The sequence below is a fragment of the Fundulus heteroclitus genome, chromosome 1 (genome assembly GCF_011125445.2).
Source record: "Fundulus heteroclitus isolate FHET01 chromosome 1, MU-UCD_Fhet_4.1, whole genome shotgun sequence".
Taxonomy (NCBI): Eukaryota; Metazoa; Chordata; class Actinopteri; order Cyprinodontiformes; family Fundulidae; genus Fundulus; species Fundulus heteroclitus.
The window spans coordinates 40,386,840-40,413,819 of NC_046361.1; the positions used below are offsets into that span (position 1 = coordinate 40,386,840).

Here is a 26,980-nt window from a genome sequence, read left to right on the forward strand (position 1 = left end):
TAGAAGCTAAAACAAATCAGATTAGATCATAGTTTAATGTTTTTGGGTAACTTCTTATACCAAAGCGATTAAGCAGATGTTTTTCCTGCTTTCTGAAGCATCTTGTAAATAGTATGCAAATAAAAGTATTTTGAATACTTTGAAGTTTCTTAAACGGATTAGGTATTATGAGTGATAATACGATGGGTTTGCATCCTCCGTTTGCATGTACGTGACAAGAACGATATAAATACAATAACCAGCAGCAGACCTGCAGTCCCAGACCGAAGGAGCAGAAGAAGAAAAACTGAAGCATAATGGAAATTCTTCAGCTCATCACAGCTGCATCATGTAAGTGTTTTATATTTAACATCGCTTCTGATTTCATGTTCCCATTTCCCCAGTGAGCTGTCATGATGGCAGCTTTACTACAGCCTCCATTAAAATATGCAGCTGAAAGCAGGTAATTAAACCCACAGTGAAAACTTTATGTCTCGTCACACGTTTAAACAGACTAAACTTTTTCTGTTTTAGGCCAGTTAGGAGATTTATTTCTATCTGCTGAATAGCAGAATAATGAGAAATGTCTCTTAAATTACTCTCTTTAAATGCAGAAATAAATTTCCTTTACATGAAAGACTGGATTTCAAGCAAAAACTGAACTTGATTGTCATGATTTATAAAATAATCATAACAATAAAAATAGTATAAAACTGACATTATTGTAAAATATGAAACAGTCAATCCAACTGGATTAATTAGACTTTATACTGTATTTTTGTGTATAAACAGGATGTTCTATAAAGCGCTTTCAGGCGACATGTAGAGTGAATTTCTGGTATATTAATGAGCTGAATTGAATTGTATGATTTCGCTCATTATGGCCCATTTTCCCGACAGAACCGGTAGAACCGGGTCAGGCTGGATGTCCGGTGGTTCTGAAATCAGAAGCCTCTCCAGAACTTTAAGCCACTTTTTAATTAACTTGCCAGCATTATTAAAGGCAGTGTCTCTGCGCCTGCTGTAACTTCCTGGGCGACGTTTTGAGATTCAGCTTTAATATTTTCACACATCGTTCTTCCATCTTGATGCCCTCTAGTTGGTGAAAAGCACTGCTAGCGGACTAGAACTAAAATACAAGGAACCAAAGTAAAGTAAATCCTTCACAAACACTCTGTCCAGTTATTTTGTGAGTTGTAATAACTGGATGTGGAACCCCTGAATAAGGCAGCAGCCAGAAAGACGCATCCACACCGTTGAAATCTTGGTTGTTGTTGAGGGAAATAATCATAACTGATTCCTCATCTACTTATTAAAAAAAGGAAACTGTATTTCCATCAAGTTCCAGCACTTTATTGAGAACCAGGGCAGCTACAAAGTAATCACACCCCTGGCTAGACGGCAGCCTGCCACCCTGTCTGCTCTTAGCCCTGGTCTTCACTGAATCTGTCTATCTCCTCCTCACACCCTGCTAAATCCCCTTTTTTCTTCAAATGTATGAATGATCATTGTGGCTGAAATGATCAGTTTTCATCTCCTCAGACAAATGAGATCCAGAAGTTACAGTTGTTGTCACTGAGTGCGAAAGCTGTTTTAGGGTAATGGCCTCTTCCTCTCTGAGGCAAGGCAAACTTAGTGCATTGGAACAGCAGCAGGTCAGAAACAGTATGAGACAAGTTGGACTCAAGCTTCGGAACTCCGGCTTTCAGCACTTTTACAGTTTTCTGGGAGTTTGTTCCAGATCAGTGGAGCATAGGAACTAAATGCTGCTTCTCCATATATGGTTCTGGTTCTGGTTCTGCAGAACAGGCTGGAGCCAGAAGACCTGAGTGGTCTGGAGAGTTGATGCCCTGATAACAAGTCTGTGATGTATTTAGGTGCTAATTCAGGGATTTATAGACTAACAGAAGGATTTTAAAGTCTATTCTCTGAGATCCAGGGAGCCATGGAAGGACTTCAGAACCGGGTCCATGTTCTCTACGTTCTTAGTCTTAGTGAGGACTTCAGAACCGGGTCCATGTTCTCTACGTTCTTAGTCTTAGTGAGGACTTCAGAACCGGGTCAATGTTCTCTATGTTCTTAGTCTTAGTGGAAGGACTTTAGAACCGGGTCCATGTTCTCTACGTTCTTAGTCTTAGTGGAAGGACTTCAGAACCGGGTCCATGTTCTCTACGTTCTTAGTCTTAGTGGAATGACTTCAGAACCGGGTCCATGTTCTCTACGTTCTTAGTCTTAGTGAGGACTTCAGAACCGGGTCCATGTTCTCTACGTTCTTAGTCTTAGTGAGGACTTCAGAACCGGGTCCATGTTCTCTACGTTCTTAGTCTTAGTGAGGACTTTAGTACCGGGTCCATGTTCTCTATGTTCTTAGTCTTAGTGAGGACTTCAGAACCGGGTCCATGTTCTCTACGTTCTTAGTGTTAGTGAGGACTTCAGAACCGGGTCCATGTTCTTTACGTTCTTAGTCTTAGTGGAAGGACTTCAGAACCGGGTCCATGTTCTCTACGTTCTTAGTCTTAGTGGAAGGACTTCAGAACCGGGTCCATGTTCTCTACGTTCTTAGTCTTAGTGAGGACTTCAGAACCTGGTCCATGTTCTCTACGTTCTTAGTCTTAGTGAGGACTTTAGAACCGGGTCCATGTTCTCTACGTTCTTAGTCTTAGTGAGGACTTCAGAACCGGGTCCATGTTCTCTACGTTCTTAGTCTTAGTGAGGACTTTAGAACCGGGTCCTTGTTCTCTACGTTCTTAGTCTTAGTCAGGACGCGGGCAGCAGGTTCTGGATCAGCTGCAGCGTTCTGATCTACTTTTTAGGCAGACCTGTGAAAACACCGTTGCAGTGATCAGTTCTACTAAAGATAAACATGGATTAGTTTTCCTGCTGAGACATCAATCCTTTAATCCTGGAAATGTTCTCCAGGTTCTAGAAGGTCCACTTTGTAATTGTCTTTAGTTGGAGGTTCAGATCTGAGTCCATCATTACTCCCAGATTTCGTACCTGATGGGTGGTTTCTAGTTGAAGCTGTGAGCTAACTCTTGATCTCTCCTCTACTGGTCCGAAAATTATTACTTTCATTTTATTTTTATTCAATTGAAGAAAGTTTTGCACATCCAGGCATTGATTTCTTCTAGGCATTTACTCAGTGCCTGAACTGGTCCATAGCCACCTAGTGACATGGTGATGTAGAGCTGTGTGTCGTCTGCATAGTGATGGTAGGTGATGTTGTTTTTTATGATCTGAGCTAGAGGGAGCAAGTAGATATTAAAAAGGAGGGGACGCAGGATGGACCCTTGGGGAACCCCACATGTGATTTTTATCGTCTCTGATGACACAAAAAATTCCCTCTCCTTTAAGTATAATTTAAACCAGTGAAGTGCTGTACCACAGCGATCGACCCAGTTCTCCAGGCGTTCTAACAGAATGGAGTGATCGACAGTATCAATAGTCCAATAGTACCAGCACGGTGGTTCTTCCACAATTTGTATTTATATGGATGTCATTAAACACCTTGATAAGGGCGGTCTCTGTACTGTGGTGAGGAAACCTCACTGGAACACATAAAAGCGGCTGGTCGTTGTTAAGAAGGTATTTAATTGTTGCAACACAGCTTTTTCAAAAATCTTACTGATTCAATTCAATTAAATTTTATTTATATAGCGCCAAATCATGAAACATGTCATCTCAAGGCACTTTACAAAATCAAGTTCAATCATATTATACAGATTGGGTCAGATTATACAGATTGGTCAAAAATGTCCTATATAAGGAAACCAGTTGATTGCATCAAAGTCCCGACAAGCAGCATTCACTCCTGGGGAACCGTAGAGCCACAGGGAGAGTCGTCTGCATTGTACATGGCTTTGCTGCAATCCCTCATACTGAGCAAGCATGAAGTGACAGTGGAAAGAAAAACTCCCCATTAACGGGAAGGAAAACCTCCGGCAGAACCGGGCTCAGTATGAATGGTCATCTGCCTCAATCGACTGGGGTTACAGAAGACAGAGCAGAGACACAACAAGAGAGACAAAAAAGCACAGAAGCAGACATTGATCTAGTAATCTGTTCTACATTAGATGGTAGTAGCGGGTGAGCCGTCTTCTCTGGATGATGTCACAGTTAACAGAACGCCAGACCAGGTGTACCTACTATGAAGAAAAAGAGAGAGGGCAAAAAGTTAAAAGCTGAAATGACGACAGTCATTTCAATGTAATACAATGCAAAACTGGAGAACAGTAGACTGAAGAACAGTAGAAATCAGTAGAGTGAGAAAATTAGACCCTGATGTCCTCCAGCAGCCTAGGCCTATCACAGCACAACTATAGAGATAGCTCAGGGTAACATGAGCCACTCTAACTATAAGCTTTGTCAAAAAGGAAAGTTTTAAGATAAGTCTTAAAAATAGATAGGTTGTCTGCCTCACGGACCAAAACTGGGAGTTGGTTCCACAGGAGAGGAGCCTGATAGCTAAAGGATCTACCTCCCATTCTACTTTTAGAGACTCTAGGAACCACCAGCAGACCTGCAGTCTGAGAGCGAAGTGCTCTGTTAGGAACATACGGGGTAATCAGAGCTCTGATATATGATGGAGCTTGATTATTAAGGGCTTTATACGTTAGAAGGAGATTTTTAAATTATATTCTTGATTTAACAGGAAGCCAATGAAGGGAAGCTAAAATTGGAGAAATATGATCCCTCTGGTTGATTTTCATCAGAACTCTTGCCGCAGCATTTTGGATCAGCTGAAGACTTCGAACTGCATTTTGTGGACTTCCTGATAGTAAAGAATTACAATAGTCCAGCCTTGAAGTAACAAATGCATGGACTAGTTTTTCAGCATCACTCCTGGACAGAATGTTTCTAATTTTGGCGATATTCCGGAGGTGAAAAAAGGAAACTCTGGAAATCTGTTTAATATGGGATTTAAATGACATGTCTTGGTCGAAAACAACACCAAGATTTTTAACTTTATTACCAGAGGCCAAGTTAATGCCATCCAGATCAAGTGATTGATTAGGAACTTTATTTTTTGAAGACTCTGGCCCAAAGATTACAACTTCTGTCTTGTCAGAATTTAAATACAGGAAATTTAAAGTCATCCAGCTTTTGATGTCATCAAGACATGACTGCAGTTGAAGTAACTGATTGGATTCATCAGGATTTATGGATAAATATAGCTGAGTGTCATCAGCATAACAGTGGAAATTAATCCCATGCTGTAAATAGAATTGGTCCAAGGACTGAACCCTGTGGTACTCCACAAGTGACCCTAGAGTTTGAGGAAGATTTATTATTAACATGAACAAACTGGAATCTGTCCGACAGATGAGATTTAAACCAGCCTAATGCTTTTCCCTTAATCCCTACAGTATGCTCAAGTCTTTGTAGGAGAATATTGTGATCAACTGTATCAAATGCAGCACTGAGATCTAACAGGACAAGTATAGACACAAGTCCATTATCTGAGGCCATGAGAATATCATTAGTGACCTTCACCAGAGCTGTTTCAGTGCTATGATGAGCTCTAAAGCCTGACTGAAACTCCTCAAGTAGGTCATTACTTTGTAAATGTTCACATAGTTGATTAGCAACTACTTTCTTGAGAATTTTAGATAAGAAAAGAAGATTAGATATAGGTCTGTAATTTACTAACTCATCTTGATCAAGAGATGGTTTCTTAAGTAAAGGTTTAATAACAGCTACTTTAAAAGCCTGTGGTACATATCCATTTACCAAGGATAGATTAATCATGTCTAAAATAGGACCACTGATCAGAGGGAATACCTCCTTAAACAACTTGGTTGGGATTGGGTCTAACATTCAGGTAGAAGGTTTAGATGAAGCTAAAATTTTAGATAGCTCAGAAAGCTCTACTGCTTTTAAACAGTTCAGACACTGCGCAGGTTCTAAGGATTCCTCCAATGCTGCCTCACTTACTGGTAAGTGATGAGGTAATCATGTTTGGGAGGATGCCAATTATTTTATTTTTAATGGAATCAATTTTATTTATGAAGAATCCCATAAAATCATTACTGCTAAGAGCTAAGGGAATGGATGGATCAACAGAGCTGTGGCTCTGGGTAAGTTTGGCAACTGTACTGAAGAGAAATCTAGGATTAATTTTGTTCTCCTCAATTAATGATGAAAAATATGCTGCTCTAACTCTGCGAAGGGTCTTTTTATACAACAATAGACTGTCCTTCCAGATTAGGTAGGATTCCTCTTGGTGTGTAGAGCGCCATTTTCTCTCCAATTTCCTAACATTGTGCTTCAAGGAACGCAGCTCTGAATTAAACCAAGGAGCCAGCTTCCTGTGAATAATCACCTTCTTTTTCAAGGGAGCTACATTGTCTAATGCAGAACACAATGACGAAGTCATACCGTTTACAGACATCTATTTGTGAATTGGAAGAAACAACATTGCTGCCATCTACAGGGCATTTCTGCAATACGGAGGATAATAAAAAGGGGAAAGACTCTTTAAGTTTTGATACAGCATTATCCGATAAAGATCTACTATAATGGAACCCTCTTTTGGGGGTGGAGAACTCAGTTAGATTAAACTCAAATGTTATTAAAAAATGATCAGATAGGACAGGGTTGTGAGGAAATACTGTTAATTCTTCACAATCTTCACAAATGCCATATGTCAGCACAAGGTCTAAAGTATGGAGCCAAGAGTGCGTCGGTTTATGCACATTTTGAGCAAAACCAATTGAATCTAGGATAGTTTTAAAGGTTACACTAAGGTTATCACATTCTGTGTCAACATGGATGTTAAAATCACCCACTATAATAACCTTATCAGTATTTAACACCAAATCAGATAAGAAATCTGACAACTCATCCAAAAACTGAGTGTAAGGGCCTGGTGGACGATACAAAACAACAAACAGAAGAGGTTTTATTGCTTTGCAGTTTGGATGAGGGAAACTGAGGGTTAAATGTTCAAAAGAACTGTAGTTATTAATTGGCCTGGGACTAATTAATAAATCAGACTGAAAGATGGTTGCCACTCCTCCTCCTCTTCCCACAGATCTGGGAATGTGGAAATTTGAATAATTGGATGGAGTTGACTCATTTATACTAACGTAGTCCTCTTGTGGCCAGGTTTCTGTGAGACAAAATAAATCAATCTGTTTATCAGAAATCAATTCGTTAACTAACAAAGTCTTTGGAGGGAGAGACCTTATATTTATTAGACCACATTTAATTGTTTTATTTTTTGGTTCAAGGTGAACCGTATTGATTTTTATTAGGTTTTTATGATTTGTTCCTTTTAGATAAGTTTTTGATCTGTTAAGTTTTGGCCGTGGGAAAGACACCGTCTCAATAGGATAATGGGTGGGTAACAGGACAGAAGCTGCAGAGAAGTGTGTTAAACTACAGCTCTGCTTCCTTGTGTGGACCCTGGGTTGTCAGCATTTAGGAGAACTAATAAATCCGGCCAGATTCCTAGAAAGAAGAGCTGCACCATCCAAAGTAGGATGGATGCCGTCTCTCCGGATCAGACCAGGTTTTCCCCAGAAAGTTCTCCAGTTATCAATGTAGCCCACGTCGTTTTCAGGACACCACCTAGACAACCAGCGGTTGAATGATGACATGCGGCTAAACATGTCATCACTGGTCAGATCAGGCAGGGGACCAGAGAAAATTACGGAGTCCGACATTGCTTTAGCAAACTCACACACCGAAGCAACACCAACTTTAGTGACCTCCGATCGGCGTGACCAGGTGTCATTACCACCAGCGTGAATAACAATCTTACTGTATTTACGCTTATCCTTAGCCAGCGGTTTTAGGTAAGATTCTATGTCGCCCGTTCTGGCCCCTGGCAGGCATTTAACTATGGTCCCTGGTGTCTCTAGTGCCACGTTTCTGACTATTGAGCTCCCAATCACCAGGATCGGCTTCTCAGCGGGTGTGTCGCTGAGTGGGGAAAATTTGTTAGAAACGCAGACGGGTTGGTGATGAACTGGGGGCTGAAATCTAGAGCTATGCTTCCTACGAACTGTCACCCAGCCGGCCTGCTTACCCGGCTGCTCGGGTGCTTCTGGAGGACAACTAAGTGAACTAAAGCTAGGTCTATGTGGCTCCGCGCTAGCAGAGGGGCGGCTATCAGCTGGTCTTTCCATAGCACAGAGCCGGGTCTCTAATTCTGACACCCTCGCCTCCAAAGTTACAAAAACACTACATTTATTACAAGTACCATTATCACTAAAGGAGGCAGAGGAATAGCTAAACATCTGACACAGCTGAAGTAATAGTAGGAGAGGAAGCCATTGTGGAGCTAAAGCTAGGCTAGCACCCTTCTATAGGGTGACCAAACGTCCGTATTTCCCGGGACATGTCCGTATTTCACGTCCTGTCCCGGGCGTCCCGGGTTTTTTTTAGAAAGTGAGGAAATGTCCTGTTTTTTAAATTACCTTCATTGGACCATTAAATTGACAGGCACTAGGGCACTAGGGCACTGCGCACGGCGCAGCGTGTGACGTAATCCCTGAGCCGCGTCAGTGCGGGCAGCCCTGGGGTCCGTTCTTCGTACGTCGCTAACTCAGTTAGCTGGATTTCATTGTTGACGATTTGGCATGATCTTGGATCGTTTGGTTCTTCGAAAGACATCCTGCACTTGTTGTCATAGCAACATGTGCGCCAGCTTAAGCCTGCTCGAGAGCAGGCTTATTTCATGTAAACAAGATTAGATCACGGCTGTATAAGCGGAGGAGATAGGGAAGTCTGTCGTAGCCATGTCCATTTTTACGACAGCAACCTGTTGCGGAAGGTGCAAGAATAATTTGCAGAGGTTTTCGAATTAATAGCGTATTGCGCAATAGACAGGATCCTTTAGCGCAGCGCAACAGTGTAATTGTAGAGAGATTTTTCTTGGTGGCTGTTATAAACAGACAAACACATCATTTAACAGTGGCTTTTAAAGAGGAAAAAGTGATGTTGGAGCCATAAATATAAAATATTTAAGTTATTTGTATGATAGTTTGCTTTTTATTTTTATCATATTAATTAAGAAGATTTGTTCGGGCCATTTTATTGTGAAGTTTAGTTTACTTTGAAAGGCTTGCTTCCTGTCGAGCCGTATATTGTAGTAGAAAAAACTATGGATGGATTATCTAGACACGGAGCAATACAGTTTTACTGTGTAAACTGTGGATGACTTGGAAAAGGAAGATTTTCATTTTTTATGGATAAAGATTTTTTTTGTTAAAATTCCCAGTTTGCACATTAGTTCCTGTCTCTAAAGAATGACACTGAAATTTGGATCTCTTGACATAACAAGTGCCTTTTTAAAATAAAGTGTAATAATTAAAGGCTACCATTTTGTAGAATATTCTTGTATTTCACTTTTACTTGTTCCCATGTTCTAGTGGGTCCCGTGGAGGCTCTGACATAAAAGAACAAAGTAAATATGAGATTATTAAAATGCTAAAATTCATATTGTAGAAAGTGATAGAAACATCTACCATGGACAGTATTTACGCATTAATTTGTCTGCTGCTTTTTGCCAGCCCTCTCTCTCCTGGCTTTAACAGATTTTGAGGTGTTTTAATTAACGACTCAAATTCGACATAACCTTCCATTAAAAGCTCATGTTCTGCTGGGAGAAAAACTGTGGGCGTTCTTTGGCCATGCTGAACAGCCAATAGCAGCGCTGCTGATCATTGTTTCTACTATCGATACATTTCTCCTTTTAAACAAACGCATGAACGCGCAGTTGTCTCAGATAACTCAATCCAGCCATACTAATCGTAAACAACAGGTGTGTTCGAAGAACCCAGTTAGCCGGATCATGATTAGCCGGATGAAACCATCTTGGATGTGTCATTTGATCTTGGATGTTTTAAGCAACGTACGAAGAACGGACCCCTGTTCTTAATCAGAAGATATAGCGTGGCTGTCAGTACGCTAACAACATACCGAAGCGCAAATGTATGTTTACCGACGATTTATAAAAGAGTTTCCCCGCTTTCAGACCGGGTCGAGACAAATGGGAGGCCTTTATTGTGCTATTCATTCATTACAGGAATTGTTAAGCATTTTTTAATAAATACATTTTGAATAAAATTATCATTTGTTATTGGAGTTATTGCGGTTGACTTTTACTGACTTTTAATAAACCAAATGTAAATACCATGTTATTGTAGGATTACGTAGGCCTATGTTAAGTGATTGCATGCCACAGACATCTCTATGCATGGGAACAGAGATTCCCCCCCCCCCCCCCTCCGAGGTGTCCTGGTTTTCCCAAATGAAAATATGGTCACCCTACCTTCTACCACGCCAAGAGAGCAAACCGTGAAACACGAGGAGTTCTCAAGCGTGATGTGCAGCAACAGAAAATGTTTTAAAAGTGCTTATGTGTTAGAAACAGATGTTAAAGCAAAGAGATTAAAGATAAAAGCGAGAGAAGCTGGAGCAACAAACTCCACTACAATACGCCTTACCGCAAACAGGAAGTGACGTCAGCCAAAGAGGAGCAACGCCAATTCAACACGTCGCTCTGTTCTCCGTTATTGGCTTTTAAGCTGGGAAAAAAAATGAACGGTAGATATGAGATGGGCCTGTAGTTCTGCAGTCATATTCATCTGGGTTGTTGCAGATTGTTTCAGGGCTTGATAATCTCAATGTATGAAACTCTAACATGTAAAGAAAGGAAAGAAATGAGGTATTCAGCAATTAGCAATAGTTTAATTTGCCATAATAGGACAATTTTGATCTAAACACATCCATCCATCCTCCAAACTGCTTTATCCCTCATGGGGTCGCGGGGGTTGCTGGTGCCTATCTCCAGCGTTCACTGGGCAAGAGGCGGAGTACACCCTGGACAGGTTGCCAGTCTGTTTCACTGGTGTACTCGAACCCAGGACCTTCTTGCTGCAAGGCAACAGCGCTACCTACTGCGCCACTGTGCAGCCCACAGACTCAAATGTTATTTGAGTCTGTGGGCTAAACACAATGAGGAAATATTTGTCTGTGCATATTTATACATCTTTCTGTCTGTGTTGCAGTGCTGTGTGCCGTCTCCTCTCTTCCTGAGCATCAGTATCATTTCGTCAACGAGCTGAAGACCTGGACTGAAGCTCAGAGTTTCTGCAGAGAAAAGTACACCGACCTGGTGACCATAAGCAGCATGGAGGACGTGACAAAGCTGAACAACACGGTCGATCCGAACACAATGGTCTACATGAACGAAAATTTCAAATTTCAGCTATTTTAGTCTGTTCTCTAGTCTAAATATTGTAATGAAGTAAACATTTGAGACAATGAGACAATTAAACAATTGATAATAATGTTTAATGTTTTGAGATGGAGCCTTTAAAGGCAGAATTGTTTTATGTATTTATTTATTTAAATAGGAACTTAAGCTCCTTCTCATGATGGCAGATGAGTTTGCCAACACTAAAACTTTTGTTTGCAGCGAGCCTGGATTGGTTTGTTTGATGACGTGAACAGCTGGAGGTGGACCACCTCTGACACAAACATCTACAAAGACGGAGAAGCTCAGTTCACAATCTGGGCAACTGGTGAACCAAACAACTACGCAAGTAAACAAAACTGTGGAATGATGCTGGAAAATGGAATCTGGAACGACAGAGAATGTGACAAATCCTACAAAGCAGTCTGCTATGATGCTCAAGGTAGGGGTGAGAGGTCAAACTGTAGATTGATGTGATGTGGCACTCTGCGTCTGATCATTGTAAATCTGGGTCTGCTTCCATCTAATCGTTTCTGGAGGGACGTTTAGCAGACTTTTTAGAGCCGATTAGGTGAAGCGACACCTGGTGCCCGCCCACCAAAGGTTGGTTTTAGCCAATCACGGTATCAAATGAAAATGTATACAGCGCATATCAATAGAAACCGCAAGTTATGCTGGTCAAGGCACTTCTTGCTGTTCTTATTTCAAAGATGAAATAGTGGCTTCTGACCAAGCAGATGTGATTGTAATGATCCTCCTGTGCTGCCAAGTTTATGTTAATTCAGCTGTGGGCTCTTCAGGGCCCGTTCTTCGTACGTTGCTTAAAACATCCGAGATCAAATGAGACATCCAAGATGATTTCATCCGGCTAACCTGATCCGGCTAATTGGGTTCTTCGAACACACCTGTTGTTTATGATTAGTATGGCTGGATTGAGTTATCTGAGATAACTGCGCGTTCATGCTTTTGTTTAAAAGGGGAAATGTATCGATAGTAGAAACAATGATCAGCAGCGCTGCTATTGGCTGTTCAGCATGAACAAAGAACACCCACAGTTTTTCTCCCAAGCAGAACAAGAGCTTTTAATGGAAGGCTATGCTGAATTTGAGTCATTAATTAAAACAACAAGGAACACCTCAAAGTCTGCTAAAGCCAGGAGAGAGGGCTGGCAAAAAGTAGCAGACAAATTAATGCATAAATACTGTACATGGTAGATGTTTCTATCACTTTCTACAGAATGTATTTTGGTATTTAATAATCTCATATTTACTTTGTTCTTTTATGTCAGAGCCTCCACGGGACCCACTAGAACATGGGGACAAGTAAAAGTGAAATACAAGAATATTCTACAAAATGGTAGCCTTTAATTATTATACTTTATTTTAAAAAGCCACTTGTTATGGCAACAGATCCAATATCGGTGTCATTCCTTAGACTCTGGAAGTAAAGGATGCGTGCAAACTGGGAATTTTAACAAAAAATTATTTATCTCTAAAAAATTTTTTAAAGTTTTTACCTTTTGCAAGTCATACACAGTTTACACGGTAAAACTGTATTGCTCCGTGTGTACATAATCCATCCATAGTTTTTTCTAATACAATATACGGCTCGACAGGAAGCAAGCCTTTCAAAGTAAAACTAAACTTCAAATTTTACTGAATATGATAAAAATAAAAGCAAACCATCATACAAATAACTTAAATATTTTCTATTTATGGCTCTAACACCACTTTTTCCTCTTTAAAAGCCACTGTTAAATGATGTGCTTGTCTGTTTATAACAGCCACCAAGAAAAATCTTTTTACAGTTACACCGTCGCGCTGCGCTAAAGGATCCCGTCTGTCTCGCAATACACGATTAATTCGAAAAGCTCTGAAATTATTCTTGCACCTTCACAACAGGTTGCAGTCGTAAAAATGGATATGGCTACGACAGACTTCCCTATCTCCTCCGCTTATAAAGCTGCGATCTAATCCTGTTTACATGAAATAAGCCTGCTCTCGAGCAGGTTTAAGCTGGCGCACATGTTGCTATGACAACAAGTCCAGGAAGTCTTTCGAAGAACCAAACGATCCAAGATCATGCCAAGTCGTCAACAATCAAATCCAGCTAACTGAGTTAGCGACGTACGAAGAACGGACCCCAGGAGCACAACTGAATGGAGACCAAAACAGGGTTGCATAACAGAATACCAAACAATAAGAGTGGCTGAGCTGACTGAATAAATAGGAGAACAGACAGAAGAGAAGATAGACAGAGCAATTAGCACAGGTGAAACCTGTCGAGGTAATTAAGCAGAGAGAGAGAGCAATGATGTGGCAGCGATAGGAGAGGAGCAGAACCTAAAGGGAAAACATGGTGAATTAACATTATTATCAAAATGACCAATTTGGCAAACCACCTGTTATCAACATATAACAACCAAACAGCTCTCAGTCTCTATCAATTATTGTTTTATGAATAGCTGCCTGGTTAGGTATGATATTAGAGAACAAGGCACAAACTACTTTTTCCCAAAATACTATTAAAAACATACTTTAGCCTCCAGTTAAAATACTTCAGTCTAGGCTGGTAAACTTCAACTAAACTATAAGTAAGATATTTAGTGTAAAATCAACCTAAATCATTCTCATTTCTCACCCAGGATGAAAGAAACATTCCCTATAAATAATTGGTCCTCTCCACCAACAATGTCTTTGTCAAGTTCTTCTCCTTTCTAACTTAAAGGTACGGTCCAGAACGACTTCGCCTCAGTGTGTATCCGGTGTTTACTTCCTGGTTCCTCAGCCAATCACATGAGATTTTCCAGAGTTCCTAAAACAAACCTTTGGTATTTTATGTTGGCAAAACAGCAGCAGCCTGCTAGCATAAAAGGCAGTAAGAGAAACGGACCAGACGTAGAACAGAATACAACATCATAGATCTGTCCTGTGGAAGTAAAGATTCAGTGGAGTTTCACAGCAGAAACGGACCATTGAGTAAATGGCGAGTCTCCGTTGTTTAGGTGTTGTTCCATTGTTAACCACCAGGTGTCATGATTACTTATTTTTCATTTAAGTAAAAATGAAAAAAAAGGTGAACAACTAAAAGTGAACAATTAAGGTTAAACTAAAAGCCAATAACTAAACGATGCAGTGATATTATAGTTTAGTTTGAATATGTATGTTTAAGAACCAAGATGCATAATGAGTAATTACTAATGATAAGCGTCAAATAAGGGTTGAAGGGTGACAAAGAACATCAGCTGACATTCCAACCTGAAACAACCTAAACAGAAGAGAAAGTAAACAAAACTGGGAATGATGCTGGAAAATGGAGTTGCTGGACTGACAAAGAATAAATTCTACAAAGAGTCTTAATGCTCAAGTAATGCTAGGTCATACTGGTTGAGGTGATGTGACTCAACTGAGATTGATGGTGATGTTCCACTCTGCTTCTGCATTATAAGTTTTAGCAGAACATCTAGCGTTAGGTGAAGGGACGTTGCAGAACTTTTTAAGAGGATGGTGCAACAACTCAAATTTCAAGAAAACACGGTTTCAACAGAATTCTCAAGTTAGTGAAAGATGCTTTATGTCTGAAGACTTCATTTTTCTTTGAGGCCAAGCAAATTGTCCTAAGACCACAGATTCTGCCAAGAGATGATTGAAGGGTCAAATGATTTATATGCTGTGGGCTCTTCAGGGCCCGATCTTCAATTTGCTTCATCACACCGAATCAATGAGAATGGCTGAATCCGGCTAACCTGATCCGGCTAATTGGGTTCTTCGAACACACCTGTTGTTTATGATTAGTATGGCTGGATTGAGTTATCTGAGATAACTGCGCGTTCATGCGTTTGTTTAAAAGGAGAATGTATCGATAGTAGAAACAATGATCAGCAACACTGCTATTGGCTGTTCAGCATGAACAAAGAACACCCACAGGTTTTTCTCCCAAGCAGAACAAGAGCTTTTAATGGAAGGCTATGCTTGAATTTGAGTCATTAATTAAACAACAAGGGAACACCTCAAAGTCTGCTAAAGCCAGGAGAGAGGGCTGGCAAAAAGTAGCAGACAAATTAATGCATAAATACTGTACATGGTAGATGTTTCTATCACTTTCTACAGAATGTATTTTGGTATTTAATAATTTCATATTTGCTTTGTTCTTTTATATCAGAGCCTCCACGGGACCCACTAAAACATGGGGACAAGTAAAAGTGAAATAGAAGAATATTCTACAAAATGGTAGCCTTTAATTATTATACTTTATTTTAAAAAGCCACTTGTTATGGCAACAGATCCAATATCGGTGTCATTCCTTAGACTCTGGAAGTAAAGGATGCGTGCAAACTGGGAATTTTAACAAAAAATTATTTATCTCTAAAAAAATTTTTAAAGTTTTTACCTTTTGCAAGTCATACACAGTTTACACGGTAAAACTGTATTGCTCCGTGTCTAGATAATCCATCCATAGTTTTTTCTAATACAATATACGGCTCGACAGGAAGCCAGCCTTTCAAAGTAAAACTAAACTTCAAATTTTACTGAATATGATAAAAATAAAAAGCAAACCATCATACAAATAACTTAAATATTTTCTATTTATGGCTCTAACACCACTTTTTCCTCTTTAAAAGCCACTGTTAAATGATGTGCTTGTCTGTTTATAACAGCCACCAAGAAAAATCTTTTTACAGTTACACTGTCGCGCTGCGCTAAAGGATCCCGTCTGTCTCGCAATACACGATTAATTCGAAAAGCTCTGAAATTATTCTTGCACCTTCACAACAGGTTGCAGTCGTAAAAATGGATATGGCTACGACTGTAACGTTCCTGGCACTGGGGCTGTTAATTGCTGTCACCTGTTCCGGCTCCACCTCTCCAGTATAAAGGTCTCCTGCCTTTCAGCCTCCAGTGCCAGAACGTCTCGAGCCAACCCGGTGAGAACTTCCAGCCTTCTGAATTAACCTGTCTGTCAGTCTGAAGCCCGACCTGTTTTTGCCCTGTTTTTTGAGCCAGCTCTGCCCTTTTCGGATCCTGTTTGCCCGCCCTGAGTTCTGCCTGTCAGTCTCTGGATTTGGATTGCTCACCCGTGTACCGACCTTATCAGCCTGTGAGTACCTGAGATTGCCTGTCCCCCTAAACTGTCTGTTCTTTGGATTCTGACGCGGACCTGGACCTGGAAACCCCTTTCGGATTTGCCCTTGGAAACCTCTGCCTAGTCAATCGCCCTCACGATATCGGACCCGGACTGGACTCGGACAAACGACCTTGGATAATCCCGCACGGACTCTGCCGCCCTCAGGGGCCAGAAGAAACACCGACAAGCCCACCCTCCACCAGGAGCTGCCAGCCGCCGAGCGTGAGCCGCACGCAGCAAGGGCCGTGCAACCCCTTCTTTTAATAAAATATCAAAGCGTCACTGACCTGTTTTCGGGTTGTCTTTTGGGTCCATCCAAATTCATAACAGTACGTTCTGGCCAAAGTAAAATGGATCCTTCACCCGAGGCTCAGTGGCGCGCGGGGGTTGAAAAATCGATTTCAGAGCTAGAATCCGGTGTGTCGGAGATTCTCAATCATCTCCGCAACCCGTCCCCGCCACTTCCGCAAACAGCTCCTCCGAGCGGCCCGTCACTTCCGGTTACGTCGTCCGTACCTGAGCCGCGTCTCACCCCGCCAGGCTCTTTTAGCGGCGATCCGGAGCACTGCCGGGCTTTTTTGACACAATGTGAAATTCACTTCGAGCTGCAACCGTCCTCCTTCCCTTCTGAACGGTCAAAGGTGGCCTATGTAATCTCTCTGTTGGCCGGTAAAGCCAGATTATGGGGCACCTCCGAGTGGCAAAATGATGCACGTATTTGCCACTCGTATCATGACTTCTCTAGAGAACTGACTTGAGTTTTCAGCCCCGTGCTGCCCTGCAGGGAGTCCTCTAGGGGGCTCTTATCCTTGAGACAGGGGGACAGGTCCGTCTCAGACTACATTATTGATTTTCATTTACTGGCAGCAGAGAGTTTATGGAATGAGTTCGCCCTCATGGATGTTTTTATTCACGGTCTTAATGAGAAGATCAAGGATGAACTAGCCACCCGGGAGTATCCCAGATCTTTAAAACAGCTCGAGGAGCTGGTCACACGGGTGGATCTCCGTCTCCTTGAGCGAAGGAGGGAGCGTCGCTCAGTCTCAACTACTCACCCTCGTTTTTCTGCTACTCCCTCTGGTTCATCATCTGCTCCTCCTAAGCTCCCAGAACCAGAGCCGATGCAGATTGGAAAGGCGGGGCTGTCCAAGGAGGAGCACCAGCGCAGACAACAGTTGGGCCTCTGCCTTTACTGTGGAGGAACTGGTCACCGAGCCCGTTCCTGTCCGGTAAAAGACCAAGCTCAGTAGGGGGTAAGGGGTCCCTGCTGAGCTACACCAGACTCTCTGTCCCCTCCGACCGGTTACTTCCGGCCACCCTAACCACTCCTACTAAGTCCCACAGGGTATCTGTTTTCATCGATTCTGGAGCGGACACTGAGTTCATGGATGAGGCGTTGGCCAGGAAATTGAACATCCCTCTGCTTCAAGGCTCCTCCCCCCGCAGCGTGCTTGCCCTGGATGGCCACGAACTGAACCACTCCCGCCTCATCACTGAACCTGTGGAACTGACTATGGGAGGTAATCACAGAGAAAAGTTGGTTTTTATGATTATCGACTCCCCGCAGGTCCCAGTGATTTTGGGCGCGACATGGCTCCAAAGACACAACCCTCAGATTGACTGGCGAAGGGTAGAAGTTACGGGCTGGGCGGGCTCCTGTTCTGAATCGTGTTTGCTTTCTGCTCAGCCACCCATTTCTCCTGAGGATAAGGATGCTGATTACTACCCTGATTTGTCCAAGGTTCCTTCCTGTTACCATGATTTGAAGGAGGTTTTTAACAAGGCCAAAGCCACGAGCCTTCCTCCTCATCGCCCCTTTGACTGCGCCATTGACTTATTACCCGGCACCGTTCCGCCCAGAGGGCGTCTTTACTCGTTATCACCGCCCGAGTCCCAAGCCATGCAGGACTACATTAATGACTCCCTAAGGGCCGGCATCATTCGCCCCTCCTCATCTCCTGCAGGGGCGGGGGGTTTTTTTGTCGGTAAGAAGGATGGCTCCCTTCGCCCTTGCATTGACTATAGGGGGCTCAATAGCATTTCGGTTAAAAACCGATACCCCATCCCTTTAATGAACACTGCGTTTGACCAGGTCCAAGCAGCAAAGGTGTTTACTAAGCTGGACCTACGCAATGCCTATCATTTGGTCCGCATAAAGGAAGGAGATGAGTGGAAGACCGCTTTTAACACACCAACGGGCCATTATGAATATATGGTGATGCCCTTTGGCCTAACCAATGCCCCAGCGGTTTTCCAGAACTTGGTGAATGATGTTCTGAGGGATATGATTGGCCGTTTCGTTTTTGTCTACTTAGATGATATCCTCATTTACTCAGAAGATCTAACCCTCCACAAACAACATGTCCGCTCAGTTCTGCTCCGGCTTCTCCAGAACCAGCTTTATGTTAAAGCTGAGAAATGTGAGTTTCACTCATCATCAACCTCCTTCCTCGGCTTTATCCTATCCCCCGGTCAGATTTCAATGGACCCGGCCAAAGTCCGGGCCGTCACAGAGTGGCCCACGCCTGTAGATCGAAAGCAGCTCCAGAGGTTCCTGGGGTTCTCTAATTTCTACAGGAGGTTCATTCGAAATTTCAGCCAAGTTGCTGCCCCACTTCACGCACTCACCTCCAGCAAGACTAGGTTTGTTTGGAACAAGCAGGCTGACCAGGCCTTCAAGCGCCTCAAAGGTCTTTTCACCTCTGCCCCGGTGCTTGTTTCTCCTGACCCTGAGAGGCAGTTTATAGTGGAGGTGGATGCTTCAAGTTCCGGGGTTGGAGCGATCCTCAGCCAAGAATCCACTGACGGCCGTATTCACCCCTGTGCTTTTTTTTCCCGTAGGCTGTCTAAAGCTGAGCAGAACTATGATGTGGGCAATCGTGAACTTTTGGCTGTAAAGTTGGCTCTCGAGGAATGGAGGCACTGGCTCGAGGGCTCCAAGCTCCCGTTTTTGGTCTGGACTGACCACCGTAACCTTGAATACTTAAAGACTGCCAAGAGGCTCAACCCCAGACAGGCCAGGTGGGCGTTGTTTTTTGGTCGTTTTGATTTCACCCTCTCCTACAGACCCGGTTCCAAGAATGGCAAACCCGATGCTCTGTCCCGGGTGTTCGAATCCTCAGAAAAGGACCTTGACCAAGAACGGGGGTTCATCTTACCCGACACGGTAAGGTGTGCTGTCTCCCGCCTCGGGCTAGAGAAAGAGGTAAGGGAGTCTCTTGGGTCTGCTCAGATACCCAAGGCCTGCCCCAAGGACAGGTTATTCGTTCCCCATCACCTCAGACCTAAAGTCATCGACTTTTGCCACAGCTCCCGCTTATATGGTCATCCCGGCATCAGTAAGACCCTTAAGCTCATCCGCTCCCAGTTTTGGTGGCCTTCCCTGACCACAGATGTCAGCCAGTTTGTCTCCGCCTGCTCACCCTGCAACCAGGCTAAGGCATCCCGTCGTCCCCCAGCAGGTCTGCTCCGTCCCCTGCCTGTTCCTTCCCGGCCTTGGTCCAGTCTTTCGATGGACTTTGTTACTGGCCTCCCGACCTCTGACGGCTACACTGTTATCCTCACCATTGTAGACCGTTTTTCAAAGATGGTTCATTTGGTCCCTTTACCTAAGCTCCCCTCAGCCAAGGAGATGGGACTGATCCTAGCCAAGGAGGTGTTCAGGCTCCACGGTCTGCCTTCCGATATTGTCTCTGACAGGGGTCCACAATTTGTGGCCCGGTATTGGCAGGAGTTCTGCGCCATGCTTGGCATCTCTGTAAACCTCTCCTCAGGCTTCCACCCTCAAACAGATGGCCAGTCGGAGAGAATGAACCAAGAGGTTGAGACTAAGATTCGCCTCTTCTGCCAGTCTGACCCCTCTAAATGGGCTCGAGATTTACCCTGGGTGGAGCACGCCATTAATGCCACACCATCCTCCTCCTCTGGTCTTTCCCCATTCTACGTGGTTTATGGCTTCCAGCCGCCAGTGTTTGCCACTGAAGAGGTGAGGTCCAGGGTCCCGTCTGCTCGTCTCTCGGACATAAGGTGCCAACGCGCCTGGAGGAGGGCCAAGAAGGCCATTCTTGCTGCCTCCAGTAATCAGGCCCGCGCAGCCAACCGTCGACGGAGTCCTGCCCCTCAGTACCAGGTTGGTGACAGGGTTTGGCTGTCCACTAAAGACCTCCCCCTGAAGGTCGACAGTAAAAAACTGGCACCCCGGTTTATCGGCCCTTTCACCATCACCAAGGTGGTTAATCCTGTGGCGGTTCGCCTCCGTTTGCCTCCGGCCATGAAGGTCCATCCCACGTTCCATGTTTCCCGGGTCAAGCCGGTCAAGACCTCCAGCATGATTCCCGCCTCCACGCCCCTACCTCCCGCCCGGCTTGTTGATGGCTCTCCCGCCTTCACAGTAAAGAGGATTCTGAAGTCTCGCATATGGGGTCGGGGCACCCAGTACCTCATTGATTGGGAGGGTTACGGGCCGGAGGAACGCCAGTGGGTTCCCTCCCGCAACATCCTGGACAAGTCTCTAATTAGCGACTTCCACAGGGCCCGTCCGGACCAGCCCAGGGCGCCTGGAATTCGCCCTTGAGGGGGGGGCTCTGTAACGTTCCTGGCACTGGGGCTGTTAATTGCTGTCACCTGTTCCGGCTCCACCTCTCTAGTATAAAGGTCTCCTGCCTTTCAGCCTCCAGTGCCAGAACGTCTCGAGCCAACCCGGTGAGAACTTCCAGCCTTCTGAATTAACCTGTCTGTCAGTCTGAAGCCCGACCTGTTTTTGCCCTGTTTTTTGAGCCAGCTCTGCCCTTTTCGGATCCTGTTTGCCCGCCCTGAGTTCTGCCTGTCAGTCTCTGGATTTGGATTGCTCACCCGTGTACCGACCTTATCAGCCTGTGAGTACCTGAGATTGCCTGTCCCCCTAAACTGTCTGTTCTTTGGATTCTGACGCGGACCTGGACCTGGAAACCCCTTTCGGATTTGCCCTTGGAAACCTCTGCCTAGTCAATCGCCCTCACGATATCGGACCCGGACTGGACTCGGACAAACGACCTTGGATAATCCCGCACGGACTCTGCCGCCCTCAGGGGCCAGAAGAAACACCGACAAGCCCACCCTCCACCAGGAGCTGCCAGCCGCCGAGCGTGAGCCGCACGCAGCAAGGGCCGTGCAACCCCTTCTTTTAATAAAATATCAAAGCGTCACTGACCTGTTTTCGGGTTGTCTTTTGGGTCCATCCAAATTCATAACAACGACAGACTTCCCTATCTCCTCCGCTTATAAAGCTGCGATCTAATCCTGTTTACATGAAATAAGCCTGCTCTCGAGCAGGTTTAAGCTGGCGCACATGTTGCTATGACAACAAGTCCAGGAAGTCTTTCGAAGAACCAAACGATCCAAGATCATGCCAAGTCGTCAACAATCAAATCCAGCTAACTGAGTTAGCGACGTAACTGAATGGAGACCAAAACAGGGTTGCATAACAGAATACCAAACAATAAGAGTGGCTGAGCTGACTGAATAAATAGGAGAACAGACAGAAGAGAAGATAGACGGAGCAATTAGCACAGGTGAAACCTGTCGAGGTAATTAAGCAGAGAGAGAGAGCAATGATGTGGCAGTGATAGGAGAGGAGCAGAACCTAAAGGGAAAACATGGTGAATTAACATTATTATCAAAATGACCAATTTGGCAAACCACCTGTTATCAACATATAACAACCAAACAGCTCTCAGTCTCTATCAATTATTGTTTTATGAATAGCTGCCTGGTTAGGTATGATATTAGAGAACAAGGCACAAACTACTTTTTCCCAAAATACTATTAAAAACATACTTTAGCCTCCAGTTAAAATACTTCAGTCTAGGCTGGTAAACTTCAACTAAACTATAAGTAAGATATTTAGTGTAAAATCAACCTAAATCATTCTCATTTCTCACCCAGGATGAAAGAAACATTCCCTATAAATAATTGGTCCTCTCCACCAACAATGTCTTAGTCAAGTTCTTCTCCTTTCTAACTTAGAGGTACGGTCCAGAACGACTTCGCCTCAGTGTGTATCCGGTGTTTACTTCCTGGTTCCTCAGCCAATCACATGAGATTTTCCAGAGTTCCTAAAACAAACCTTTGGTATTTTATGTTGGCAAAACAGCAGCAGCCTGCTAGCATAAAAGGCAGTAAGAGAAACGGACCAGACGTAGAACAGAATACAACATCATAGATCTGTCCTGTGGAAGTAAAGATTCAGTGGAGTTTCACAGCAGAAACGGACCATTGAGTAAATGACGAGTCTCCGTTGTTTAGGTGTTGTTCCATTGTTAACCACCAGGTGTCATGATTACTTATTTTTCATTTAAGTAAAAATGAAAAAAAAAAGGTGAACAACTAAAAGTGAACAATTAAGGTTAAACTAAAAGCCAATAACTAAACGATGCAGTGATATTATAGTTTAGTTTGAATATGTATGTTTAAGAACCAAGATGCATAATGAGTAATTACTAATGATAAGCGTCAAATAAGGGTTGAAGGGTGACAAAGAACATCAGCTGATATTCCAACCAGAACACAACATAGAGCAGAAGAGAAATTAAACATTAATTTTTCATAAAATAATGCTTCAAAATGAATTTGCTGACTGACAAATCAATATAATTTTGGACAATAGATTCTTAATGCTGTATTGACTAGTCATACTGGTGAGGGATTGACTGAACAGACAGACGGCACGGTGATGTCACACCTGGAATCAGCAGCTAAGTTAGCAGCAAAACAACAGCAGTTAGACTCAAACACAGCTGCAGATGACTTTAACAAGAACAGACTGGAACAACAACTCAACATTTCAAGAAAACATCCATTTCTAACAGAAATTAGCTCAAAGTTTAGTGAAAGATGCTTTATTGTCTGAAGACTTCATTTTTTCTTTGGAGGCCAAAGGTCAAAATTGTCCTACAGTTTCACAGATTTTATCACAGAGATTATTGAAGGGTAAAACTGACTTTATCTGCTGTATAATTTCAGGGCAGGATGCTTCAATTATCTTCATCAACCAAAGAATGAAATGGGCTGAAGCTCTGAGCTACTGCAGAGAGCATCACACAGACCTGGCCAGTGTGAGGAACACGACGGAGAATGAGGAGATAAAGGCGCTGATACAAGCAGGAGGAGAGCCTGGAGCCTGGATCGGTCTTTACAGATTATCCTGGACGTGGGTGGATGGTAGCATCTTCTCATTTCAACACTGGAGATCAGGAGAACCTAGCGGAGCAACTGAGAACTGTGTAGCAGCAGGGATGGACGATGGAGGAAAATGGCAGGACTTGCCTTGTGGCTCAAAAATGCCTTTTTTCTGTTATGATGGTAAGCCTGGATTCAGCTGCTCTAAAGGTTTTTCTCAGCAAAATTATTCATTTTCATCCTCTGCTCTCACACTTTGTTTCTATTAAGTCAGACAGATTAAAATTAAATATTTGAAAGGCTTGAAACAAAACCTTTATTCACCCTAAGGTCACTTGTTGATCCCGGCTGCCTGACCTCTTTGAATCCATCTGCTTCTTTAAGAAAACTTTTTTCAAAAGCCACAAGGAAGAAATCCTAAAACAAATTTAAAGCAAAGAAAACTTCACATCAGGAAGCTGATTTTTTGTATATATATATATATATATATATATATATATATATATATATATATATATATATATATATATATCAGAGTTTTGATTACCCCGTATGTTCCTAACAGAGCACTTCGCTCTCAGACTGCAGGTCTGCTGGTGGTTCCTAGAGTCTCTAAAAGTAGAATGGGAGGCAGATCCTTTAGCTATCAGGCTCCTCTCCTGTGGAACCAACTCCCAGTTTTGGTCCGTGAGGCAGACACCCCGGTTACCCTGAGCTACCTCTATAGTTATGCTGCTATAGGCTTAGGCTGCTGGAGGTCTCTTACTGTTAAAGAGCTGTTATCTTATCCACTCTCACTACATGCATAGCGTTGAGGAATTGCAGAAAAGTTAATGACTCCATGCAATCCACTGAGTTTCTTTAGACAGAAAACTTTCCACCCAGAGTCATAGCTCTGGTGATCCATCCATTCCCTCATCTCTCTGCAGTAATAACTTTATGGGATTCTTTTGCTTTCTGTGTCTCTGCTCTGTCTTCTCTAAGCCCCAGTGGGTGGAGGCAGATGAGCGTTCACACAGAGCCTGGTTCTGGTTCTGCTGGAGGTTCTCCTCCTTGTTAAAGGGGAGTTTTCCTCTCCAATGTCACTTCATATCATAATATCATCTTTTATTGTCATTGAAACATACATTGAAACATACATTACAACAAAATTTGTTCTCTGCTTTTAACCCATCACCCTTGGGGAGCAGTGGGCTGCCATGTGCGGCGCCTGGGGAACAATCTGGGGTCAAGGGTCTTGCTCAGGGACCCAGAGTGCAGGCGCTGGGGATCGAACCAGGTACTTGCATTCTTCGCTGAGTGCAAGCGCGCTGCTCTACTCCCCATACACTGAGACGCGGTAGGCAATTTGGGGTTAAGTGCCTTGCCCATCGACATGTGGCAAGGGGAAGCTGGAATCGAACCTTCTGATTGCCAGACGACTACTCAACCCATCAAGCCACAGTCGCCCATTTCTCTGCATTCAACCAATCCATTAAATATATGTGGTAGACTTTAAATCTTTCTGTATATTTAAAATGCATTGATTGCATGTTTCTTTGTATATAATTCATCTATTTGTCCTGTAAAGCATCAAGAGATGACATTTGTCACAAATTTGCAAATTAAATTTGCCCTTTCAGAGTTTAGACTTTCTTAAAGTGCCACAAATTGAGTAATTTTTGATACCAGTTTGTTTCTTAAAGTTCCAGTTTCAAAGCAGGTGGTGAAGGTGAAGCTGGTGAAGACCTCCTCCCTGGACCTCAGTGACCCTGCTGTGGCTGAAGCTCTGCTGAAGCAGGTAACCATTTTAGTTTCACCACTAGTCCTCTGATTTATGCCATCCTTCTTCACCTTTGTCCATATTAATACCATTCTAAGAGACGGCATTAGAACCAGAACCTCTGGAGGATGTTTTACAGACATGGACATCATGATATGTTTGTGCTTTTAATTATTTATTTTAACTAATTTTGTTCCAGGTTGCGATGATCATACAACTGCATTGTTTAAAACAACAATAATTTATTCAATACAGGATAAATACTTTGAATAAAAGCTCAAATATCTGTATCCATTTTTATTATTAATTGGATAAATGTTGCTCAGCGCATTGCACCTCATCCATAAATTGTTTTTAGGCATCAACTTTCTACTGGTGTCATTCTGGCTGGATGGTTCCATGTTGTATTGACAGAATGGTTAAAGCTCATGTAAACTGGTTGACTTTTCAAAGTTCACAAAGTTTCAACTGGGTTGAGTTCTGGTTTAGGATTCACAGTTTTAACCTTTAAGATGTGAAGTTAAGTTGGAGAATTTGGAAATTCTAAATCAGCTTTAGTCAAGAACACAGACAAGGAACTTTGCTCTTTCAAGACATTTTAGGCAAAAAATATAAAAAAGGCACGAAAGTTAACTTTTCTTTTGTAAATATTTATATAGACAATGCTTTTACAAAGAGGAAGAGCCATAAGCTGCTGTCTGTCGTTTTGTGTTCACTGCTTGATCTGTTGTCCAATAATACGCCACCTCACCAGGCAGGTATTCAGGAAACACTAACTGAAAAAGACAGATGACTTTTAGGTATTACTTCCTCATGTTCATGTGGCGTCCCAGCTTTGTAAGTTTGATCAACGATAATAACTTGGTTATTAATTGCCTTTGGTACTGCTTAATAATTCTTAAATGCAGCATAAACACTTATTTATTGGGTCTTGAAAGTCACCCTGCTCAGAAAAAAACAAACAAATCAATCATTAAAGTCCAGACTTTGTGTGATGCACAGACCTGAAACAGAGCTTCCAGTAATTTCAGGGAGATCCTTTGTTGAACTTGGAGAATATATTTCTGTTTTTTTGTGTCCCAGTTGGAACAGAAGTTGAAGGACAGCGGAGTGGATGGAGAAGTAAAGCTGAGCTGGAGGAGCCAACCAGATGGACAGATCTTCCACAAGGACAAATAAGCTTCAAACAGGAAGACTTGTCTCCTTAAAATACATCCTGTCCTTTATTCTTTATTAATCTGTTTATCTTTTATTTAATGATCAGAATCCTCTTAAAGGAAGCAAGTAGTATATTTGATATATGTGTGATGTAATTTAAAAATCACTTTAGTTGTTGCTTTGCAGAGGGAGACGATCTGTGTAGCTGAATATATCAATAAAACATGACAAACACTAGAAACTGGTATTTTTGTGATTTATTTATTAGTTATACTATCATAGTTTGTTTTTATCATCAAAACCATGATCGTAATCAAACATGTGAGTTTTCAGGTAACCCTAGCAAGTGAAGTCCTGAAACTTTCAGGATGGTAACTACAGACAGAAGAACAAGTTGCAACTTCAGAAAACACTTTTCAGAAAGAAGCAAAGAAAACATTTTTGTTTTTCAAGATATCCCTTCCTGTACACCACGTGTCAAACTCAAGGCCCACAGATAAAATCCGACCCACCAAGGCAATTTATCTGGCCCTCAAGAGCCAAAAAAGGCCTGACATGTCATAAAGTAGAGGCATATATCCCTTTAAAGTGTATAA

General features: G+C 42.8%; 1 protein-coding gene and 1 long non-coding RNA gene across 2 annotated transcripts; both read left to right on the forward strand.

The window, feature by feature from the left end:
• Positions 1-182: 182 nt before the first annotated feature.
• On the forward strand, positions 183-23,604 carry LOC118557297 (L-selectin-like; the record flags this gene model as incomplete). The annotated part of the gene is made up of 4 exons (XM_036127203.1): positions 183-207; positions 10,998-11,167; positions 11,408-11,627; positions 23,309-23,604. Coding segments are annotated over exons 1-4 (711 nt in total), but the record flags the coding sequence as incomplete, so codon positions are not given.
• Positions 23,605-26,518, forward strand: LOC118564542. Its single transcript, XR_004931913.1, has 3 exons — positions 23,605-23,647; positions 25,150-25,244; positions 26,310-26,518. It is a non-coding gene; the product is annotated as an uncharacterized LOC118564542 (long non-coding RNA).
• Positions 26,519-26,980: the final 462 nt, after the last annotated feature.